General features: G+C 36.4%; 1 protein-coding gene across 1 annotated transcript; it reads left to right on the top strand.

Annotated features, from left to right (window-relative positions):
• The first annotated feature begins 2,686 nt into the window (after window positions 1–2,686).
• Window positions 2,687–6,212, top strand: LOC147397101 (calcium uniporter protein 1, mitochondrial-like). The gene is made up of 2 exons (XM_086452549.1): window positions 2,687–3,577; window positions 5,414–6,212. The coding sequence occupies exons 1-2, from the start codon at window positions 3,140–3,142 to the stop codon at window positions 5,915–5,917; spliced, it is 942 nt and encodes a 313-aa protein (XP_086308675.1). The 5' UTR covers window positions 2,687–3,139; the 3' UTR covers window positions 5,918–6,212.
• Window positions 6,213–10,122: the final 3,910 nt, after the last annotated feature.

Raw genomic sequence — 10,122 nt, forward strand, 5'->3', positions numbered from 1 at the left:
AAAAAAATAAATAAAATTAAAAAACGAGACTTGGGATGCCTACCACCTCCTATACCCTCCACCTCTCCACTTCCAAATTCGAAAAGACCTTAAGCCCACCTAAAGCCCATAAGCCCATAAGCCCTCAACTCTCCAAAATCAATTTCTCACCCCCCCAACTTAAAATTCAATCTCATGTCACCTAAAACCCTATGACCTACCCATCCTCAAAAACCCAATTCAAAATAACCCCAAACCAATTCATAAAAACCCCTAATCTTTCCTAAAATCCAAGTCCAATGCTCCTAAACTCAAATTCATATCCAATTCATATCTAACCCACAATCCTAACCCATAAATCACAACCCACATCAACCAATCACTCTTTTATCATCAAAAGATGACACATGTCACCACTCCCTTTCACCTCCCTCATCAAACTACCCACTCCATCACCTTTCTCTAAAACATTAACTACTCACATCACATTTTCTCTAAAAAATCACATCAATCCACACCCTCCCCTAACCTACCCTCATAATTCTCTAACCCTTATTCTCTCAAATCAAACACCTCCAACCCACACCTCCCCCTAACCTACCATTAGCATACCTCTCCCTAATCTACCACCACCATTTCCTATAAAGCCATATCTACAACCTAAACCTACACCCAACCTCTCAAATTAAACACTCAATCTCTCCCATCAATTAAATTTAAAACCCTAACATCCACACATCTTGCCACATGTCATCATTTCCCTCACCCTCCCAACCACCCTCTTACACCCTCCATTCTCTTAAATCAAACAATACTCAATCAATCAACCACCCTCTTAAACACCCATTATCTGATTTCACCAAACACTCCACCCAAATGATTTGGGTAAGATCCAAACCATTTGGATCAAAACACAACTCATTTACCTCCATTACATAATTACCTCTCTCCCAACTCCTAATTTCATACCCCCCACCTTTAAAACATATGCCATTCTCTACTTTCCCACACTTCATCCCATTATACCCCTAAAATACCCTCCCAACATCTATAAAAACCCCTCTCCTCTTCCCAAAAATGGTTCCCAACTCCCACTAAAAAAATCTCTTACAAAATCTCACAAAAATCACTCTACTATTTACTCTCAATTCTCTACTCATCTCTTCTCTACTCTCTCACACTAATCCAAAAAGAATTACATTCTCATGACTCATTAAAGACTCAACTCAAGAAGACATTGAAGAAGAAGAAGAAGAAAAGCAAGGAAAGAAAAGGGTGAAGCATCAAGGTGGGTCAAAAGAACAACTTCCCCCCTCTCTCTCTACCCTCTCCTCCTCCCTCTTCTATTATCCTCTATTCTCTCCATTTTATTTTAGATGGACTTAAGGTGAATGGTTCTCAAGGCTCATGTCTATTAGGATCATCTCCTTCAATGAGATGATCCTATGATCAAGCCGAAAGTAAATCCCCATTTAGGGTACAAACACACAACACGTGACACTTTATTTTTCATTTATTTTAATCAAAATGACCGAGTTCTTTGAGGTTACCGTCACTTGGCGGGGAGAAAATGGTGCCTAACACCTTCCCTTTTCTCCAACCCAGCCGCTTACCCCGAATCCCTATGTTTGATTAATTCCTATCTATCGCGAATCACTACGAGCTAAAATGTCACTTTTTTAGAAAAATGTGCATCGGGTGACCATTCACACCCACTTACAACATGAATGATGACGACTCCAAACTTTAGTAGATGTGACCGTTGTAATGACGAAAACCACGTATCTACATACGTCATTGTTGAGGTATCTCAAATACTCATCAAAACATAAACGGGTATGTCTTATAAATTACACTAAATTAGTTAATAAATAAATGGTCTTGTTAACGTGTGCCCTTAGGGCACAATAAATACTCTTTAGAAGTTGGATTTTGTACCAAATAACCTTGAAAAAAATTTATTTTTTACCAAAATACCATCAGATTCGAGTTTTCAAAGTGTGTTTATTGCACTTTAATCGTTTAACAAAATCCACAAATAAATATTCAAATTTTAAAAATTATTATTATTTCTCTTTTATAAATTAGATATATTAATTGATATTACAATCATAAAACCTCATATATCGTTAAGTAGAAATATTTAGATTCATTCTTACAAGAATTGTGATAATCTGACTACCCCACATGACAAACTCAATCAATTACCCCGACATGACAAGTTAGGGAATCGTAGATCTATGCTTCTCGAGAGACACGGCTATACTTCTCCATAAAAAATGTATCTCAAGGGAATAGTGCATCCCAAGGAGCGTAAATCTATGATTCCCAAACTTGTCATGTCATGTAGTCGATTGAATTTGGTACATGGGGTAGTCAGATTATCACGACTCTTCTTGACATCCATTTAACAATATTATACAAAACCACCCCCCCCCCCCCCCCCCCCCAAAAAAAAATAAATAAATAAAATCAATCATGACCAACTGACTCGGCCGAGTTTTCAAAGTCTGGCCAATCTTACCGACTTTTTAGAAGTGTTAGTGCCAACTCGTTTTGCACTCTGATTTTATTCGACAGAGTTAATAACCATGCATGATGCAACTGCCCTGCTTTACAAACGTCTTTTACGCGGAAACACGCAAAAAGAAAGCACACACTCACACACTACAAAGATTCTATAAGGAAAACTGATTCCTAAGAAACCTGTCCTAATTTCTGTTTACGTTGGACATTCCGTGTCCAACATCGTTGTACTCTAGAAAATAATTGATAGCTAATAAATTAGCGACACGTAAGATAAGAATCTTCAAAAAAAAAGTTTCCACTGCCGACTGTCATCCAGTAATTTTTTTCTTACAGTGTACAACTTATTTATTTTAAATACATCTTTGTCCCACTTCACGCTTCACCCTTAAAACGTTAAATAACGGACGTTTTGGTCTTCCAGTTTTTGACGTTTGACCGTTTCCGTTAGTCTCGCCCTTGAAATAGAAACCTCTCTGTGTCTGCCCATTCTTTCCCCAATTTTTTTTCCTTGTGTTTCTCTCTCTAAAAGCTCTTTCGATGTGGCTTAGATGATCTCTGCAGATCAATTAACTGAATTAGATTGTAAGAAAAACCACAAAAGAAATTGAAGGTAGAGAGATTAACAGAACAGATGTGGAGATCTTCGGCCATGACGTTGTTGAAGCAGAGTTTCTCAACTTCTGTACGATTCAGGAGAAATCCAATAGGTTTGAGGCGGAAGAACAATGAGAGTTGTTTCCGTACAGCTTTGTCTGCAAATTACTGTGTAGATGCATCAACGAAGGCATCGGAATCAGAAACAGACAAAAGCTGCATCGGTGGCGGGGAAGGTGAGCCGATATCGTTCGCTGAGGCGAAGAAACTGATGAGGTTGGTTAATGTGGAGGCTTTGAAGAAGAAATTAGGTATGGAAGGAGACGAGGTGATCGGTTATTCAGAGCTTCTCAAGGCTTGCGAAAGCGTAGGCGTCGCTAGATCTCGTGATGAGGCGATCTCTTTCGCTCGAGTACTCGATGAGGCTGGTGTTGTTCTTCTCTTCAGAGATAAAGTCTATCTTCACCCTGATAAGGTAATCTAGATCTTGTAGGTTAGTGTGATCTTTTTTTATCTGAGTTTTAGTTTAATTTGTGATTTTTTTTATATTTTTATTTTAAAGGATTCGCTTTTCTTTATTAATTTTTTTTTTTTGGGGGTTTTGTTTTTGTTTGATAGTTGTGAACCTTTTCTTTTTGAGGGTTTTAATGATTTTGTCTAGAGAAGGAGATTAAAGAAGAAAACTTTAAGGGGAACTGGGATGGTATGGTAGGGTCTCCCTTGTCTTTCTTTTTCAAGGTTCAAGTAATGATTTGGTTGGTTTTCTCATTTCAAGTTCTTGTTGTGTCTTTCTTAATTGGTACGGATTTAAGTTTAATATAACTGTGGTCTTTGATTTCATAATGCAACTTACATGATTTGTTGAATTAAGAATGTGTTTTTAAGTTGGGATTCTGCCATTGTCTAGCTCTAAACTTACATATGAACCGTTCAATTCAAACTGTTGATTGATCTCTAGGGATGATCATTGTACAATTAATACCTAAATTGGAGGTTAGGGTGATTTTGGTAATTTATGTTTTGGGTATGTAACTTGTTCTAGCGTTAAGGGAGAGTGAAATTGAACACAGAAACTACGGTTTCAGGGTTTGGGAGAATTGTAGGAGAAATCCAAGGCTATAATTTCTTTCTCAGAGTTATTAGTGAGTTGTTGATGTATGCATTGACGAACCATGTAAATTTTGTTATGTGTTTTTGTCGCCTTAGTTGTTTTGTCGACACAGATCTGAAATGCTTTCTCATTGTTTGGGTCTAGCCCAGGCTTTCTCATTGATTGCTATTCAGGTCTCTCATCACCTTAACGGTATGCAATTGTGCACCATTGACATTAATCGAATGTTTCATCACACTCTTGAGTTATCTTACTAAAAGCGGCAAGAGTTTCCATGTGTATTAGTTGCAGTCTTGCATCAATGTACTTTAACAAGGTTGAAGCATCATCTTCAAAGCCTCATCGTCGTACTGTTAAAGTTGGGGTTTGGAAATAATTCAGCAAAGAAAAAATTCGGAAAACCCCCAGAAAAAGTAGGCAAACTCTGAAAAAAAAAGGAAAAATAAAATATATTATTAATTAGGAATAAAGATAGAGTCATGCTGGAGTGACTGTGTTTCACACTGTGGTGTTGTGGGGGTGAGCACATAACCATAGATGCTTTTCACTCATATCTCGAGGAAAGCATCTATGGTTCTGTGCACACACCTCCACGTCAGCACGGTGTGAAACGCAGTCACTCCTTCTTTTTCCTTAAGGAAAATCCTGGGTTGACTTTGGTTTTCACTGCGTTGATGTGATAGCCATAGATTTGTTTCCTTGAGATACGGGTAAAAACCATCTATGGTTATGTGCGCACCTCCATGTCAAAAAATAGATTTTGATACAAATTATAATCATTAAATAAAGTTACAAAACCATAATTTTGTTTTAAGTTCAAACTTTGATATTAATTCATGGTGTTTGTGATTGTTTCAAAATTTTGGAATAAGTGGAATTATAACACTGATTGAAAGACTTGAAAATTAGTCTTGCATTTTTTTTTTGTTTCACACTATCTTTGGTTAGTTGAACATAAAATGTTCAGTTTAATTCTAAGGTCATTTCTTCGACTAATTCTAGCGTCTTCATATCTGCTTCCAATACTTTGGGACTCAAGATTAAACAAACTGTTTTAATGAGTAAAAAAGAGTGGGGTAGGGGAGTTAGGTGGAAATGTTTTTCAATTAACCCCTCCTTGGATTCCTTGAATATTTAGTTTTCCTTTTCAAACTCATCCTGATTGCTTCACTTCATTCCATTTTTTTGTTTTTGTTCCAGGTGGTAGATCTGGTGAGAAGAGCAGTGCCCCTTGCTCTGACATCTGAAGATGATCCCAGAAAGGATGAACTGAAGAGCCTGCAAAAGAAGAAAGAAATGATTGACATGTTGGTGCACAGGCAGGTGCGTCGCATACTATGGGCAGGGTTGGGTTTCTCTGTGGTACAAGTCGGGCTCTTCTTCCGTCTAACATTTTGGGAGTTTTCATGGGATGTCATGGAACCCGTTGCATTCTTTGCCACCACCACTGGCCTAGTGATTGGATACGCTTACTTCCTCTTCACGTCAAGAGATCCTACATACCAAGACCTGATGAAGAGGCTCTTCTTGTCAAGGCAACGGAGGCTGTTTAAGCAACACAATTTTGACATTCATAGATTCATTGAGTTGCAGAAACATTGTAAGTCACCACTCGATGTCACTACCACCACCACACAATCAGAGGCAGAACTAGAATTTCAGGATGCCGTTCTTCATGAGAAACAGCCATCTTCGAGTGTTTGATACATCATTATAAAAACTATTTGTATATTAATGACCCATTCCTCCCTTCCGTCCCCCTTAGACACAAACAGCTAATTTTGCTAGAGAATGATGGCAAGTGGTCATTGTGTCGGTCAAGATGCTAACCAAACACAGAATAATTGCTGGTCTGTTTGTTGTTGGTCCCAAATGCAACTCAGAGATGGATGTTGCGTTTCAATTTTGTAACATTGACTGGTTTACAAGTTTTACCGGATGACTTCATTTTGTATTCTTATATACAATCCATCGATGATAGAAAATTTGAATTGTCAAACGTGTTAATTAATTATTGTGTTATGAGGTAACCCTTTAGTTTATACCTTTTATATCCCAATGGAGACCTCTAGTTTTCTCTTTATTTGCACCTTTTTGCAACCAAAACGAGAAGAAACACCACCACCCCATTGTTGCCCCATTGGATTTCTCTCTTCATCCTCTCTACCCTTTCCAATGTCGAGGAATGGCCAAGTGTAGTTTTTGCAAATAATTGTGTTTGTGGAAATAATTGGCAAGGATTAAAGAATGGTCTTGTTTCCGAGCACCAGCATCTGACACTTAAATTGACAAGTATTTCAAAATAGGGAAATTTGTCTGAGCACATAAATTAGTGAGTCAAAGTGTTGGAAAAGAAGAATTGCGAAAGCAATGTTAAATTAGAGAGAGGAGAAGATAAAGATTGATCTCCGAGGCATTTTGAAGTCAACTCTCTTTAAACGTTATTTGCTCCTTTCTGGTTAGAAATGCGACAGCAAATTGGATTAATAGGAAGTCATACTGGAATGACCACAAGATTGGACCTCATAATGCACATCTTGACGTGAAAGTAGATAGGAACCATAGATACTATTTCACTCATATCTTGAGAAAAAGCATCTATGATTCCCATACACTTTCACGTCAGGGTGTGCTGTGCAATGTGAGGTCCAAATCTTAAGGTCACTTCAGCAATATTCTAGTAAATATGTGTCTAGATACAATGAAGCCTAGTTCCTCTATCGTATCTGACTGGGTGCACCACAACGACTCCTCACCCTTACATTGATTGTTCATAAATAATCAGATTCTACCATCCAACACAAATCATATTGCTCTTGGGGTCTCCCTTACATTGATTGTTCATCTAGGAACAACCTCCATAAAGTTTGACCATACTGTTTGGAAATTTATAAAATGGAGTGACGATAATTGTCATTAAATAAAGTCCATTATAATGGCAATTTGATAATTCAACTAAATGAAGGCCATTTTGAAAAAAAAAAAAAAAAATACAACTTTATTTTGTGATCCATCAATAAAATGAATTTTATCAGGAGAGATACCATATCTTGTGATTCGTGGGCATTGCCCTATGATCAACCATTTAACAACATGGGTCGACATCAAAGTTAAAAAACTTCAGTATATATATATTTTTAACAGCCCCATGAACTTGGAGAACGGACCCTCCTATTAAGGGGACTACTCCCTTTGGTCTTGTATCGATGCTTTGAGAGCTGATCCTTCTTTAATCCCTACTCCTAAATAATAAAACCCACTCCTAGTATATTTGAAACCCTCTCTCCACAAAGAATCTCACCCCGTCCATTATGATACATATTTTTTTCTTTCTCAAACAAATAATGATCCTTTATTTTATTTGAAACAATGATTGTAATGAAAAATTGACAATTATTGTAATTTGGAGACAAAAAATGTGAAATCGTGGCAAATTTAATACTTAAAAACATAATCAATAATAATATTGATGAGAATTATTATTATTATAATTAGGTATCCTTGTAGGCAATGGACCATGACCGTATCTAGGCTTTGCCCAGTCCATAGACCATGGTCTTGTCCAAAGACTAGTCCTGGGGCACGTGTGCCCACACAAGTGGTCCTTGAGGAATTCATGCTCATATTGAATATCAAACTCACGATCTATGGGCATTAATTGCTTGTCAACCTCGAAATTGCCATTGAGCCCCTCGAGGTTATAGATGAGAATTATTTGGTTGTAACTAAGTCGAGGTTGTGGGTAAAATAGCAACGTTAGTGATATTAGTCAAGTCATAATAATTAGAAAAATAAATGCAATCAAGCCATGGGTACATGATGAGTGAAAAACATGACTAACTTATGGACCGTAATGAAGTCGTAATTGTTTTTTGTTAAGTTACACACTAATTAATTAAATAGATTTATTTTCTTAAATATTATGAACTTCAAAATGTAAAAGAATTTTTCTTCTTCTTTAGAGACAGCAATTGGTGACAAAATAAGTAAATTAAAAAGAAATGAATCACACTCCCAAAGTGCTCCACACCCTAAGAAACTTTTGAACTTCGTACTATCGCACATGCACTTGCTCCAAGCTCTCATTAAGCCCATGTGTAATGGACATATATGTTTATAGAATCTGTCTTGTATGTGTCAGGTCATGTGCCATTGTAAAATGGGCGTCAAGTGTCCAAGTACATATGTGTTTTTGCTAATGAGCTAACTTATTGGACTTTATAAATAGGATTAGGCCTCCGTTAAGTTCAGTATGACTAGGGTCGCAACTTGGGCGGTTGGGGATCAACCTGCGCCTAACCCTAACTTTATAAACACTAATCCACACCCATGCCCAACCCGACCTGTGGTGTGAAATGCTCAACCCGAACCCAACTCAAGCTGGGTTGGTTCGGTTAATTCATTTCTCATTAACACTAGGTAATTTAGTATTAATGAGGGTTTATACAAAGATAATTGGCATGTAAAAAAACTTAAAATTTACAATTTTTTGTCCTAAAAATGTGTTTCAAAATTTTGTATAAATAAAATTATAAAGAAATTAAAACAAGAAGAATAAAAAGATTAACTAAAATAATCATTTTTATTGTTAATTGTAAGTTCCAACAAAAGAAAAATATTTAAAATTTTAATATAATCATTGTGTGATGATATGGAATTACACTTAAACAAAAGCATTAATAACAAAGCAATTATTTATTTTATGAGAATAATTACTTATTATTTTTAATATATAGATTAAAAAAAAAGCATACATATTGAAATACTTTTAAATTATTATCATATTAAGTTCGGGTTCGGGCAAATCGGGTTGGTCGATACCTATACCCAAACTCAACCTGATTTGGGTCAGACATTTTTTTTTATTGCTCAAACCCAAGCTAACTATGCCCAAACCGAACCCAAGGTCAGGTTCAATCCAGCGGATTTGGGTTTGGTCCGATCAAGTTGCAATCCCAACTATGACTCGCCTCAAATTTGATATTTCTTAAGGAGGGATATTGATTTGGTGCCCAAGCCCCATCTTCACTAGGACGTGACAAGCATATAATCAAGCCAATGTGTCCCATACATACGTATGAGATACCTTGTAACAAATCATCATATTAATCAAATTCTCTATGGGCTTTGTTGTATCTTCATTGCCTTTTCGTATTGCTTTGCATGTGTGTGTGTTTGAGTTTTACCAGGTTTTTTTTTAGCTCGAAGTCTTCAAGTGCTGCATGGTAAACTATCTCAAAGTGTGACATACTCCTACTCTCAAAATTTTCAAGTAATATATTAAAAATAAGAGTCGTGCTAGAGTAACATTGAAATGTACATTGTGGGGAACATTTTTGAAGTGATCACGATGAAAGCTTCTATGGTTCTGACACACATCTACGTCATAAATGTACCCTACAATGTACATTTTAATGTTACTTCAACATTATCCTAAAAATAAATATGTTTCCTAGGGATTAGCATAAATTTCATAGTGACTGATTCCATAGAGAATCTTTAAGAAATGAGTCATGCTGGAGTGACATTAAATTTGACATCGTTTCACACATTGCTGATGTGGAGGTATGCACATAATCATAGATGCGTTTCACTTGTATCTCGATGAAAAACCTTCACATCAGCAATGTGTAAAACGATGTCAATTTTAATGTCACACTAGCATTTTCCTTAAGAAATATTTTTAGGCAAGTGTAACTTCTATCCAAAATCTTTACTAAGGCTATGCTTGGGATGACAGAAGTGGAGATAAGAGAAGAGGAGAGAAACTCAATTTCTCTCCACCATGTTTGGATTGATAGTAGAGAATTAGGGATAATTTTGGAATTTTAAAATATTTGGAAAGAGATTTAGGGGCAGAGTTGAAATTATAAAATATTTTAAAAAGGCTTTCTATCCATTTCTCTCAT

The sequence above is a fragment of the Akebia trifoliata genome, chromosome 8 (genome assembly GCF_017979445.1).
Source record: "Akebia trifoliata isolate Shusen 1 chromosome 8, ASM1797944v1, whole genome shotgun sequence".
Taxonomy (NCBI): domain Eukaryota; kingdom Viridiplantae; phylum Streptophyta; class Magnoliopsida; order Ranunculales; family Lardizabalaceae; genus Akebia; species Akebia trifoliata.

Bases quoted from the DNA above. Each gene is read 5' to 3' on its own strand.
- LOC147397101 (XM_086452549.1), top strand. From the start codon at position 3,140: ATGTGGAGATCTTCGGCCATGACGTTGTTGAAGCAGAGTTTCTCAACT. The intron at 3,578-5,413 runs GTAATCTAGATC...TTTTTGTTCCAG, and splicing joins TCTATCTTCACCCTGATAAG to GTGGTAGATCTGGTGAGAAG.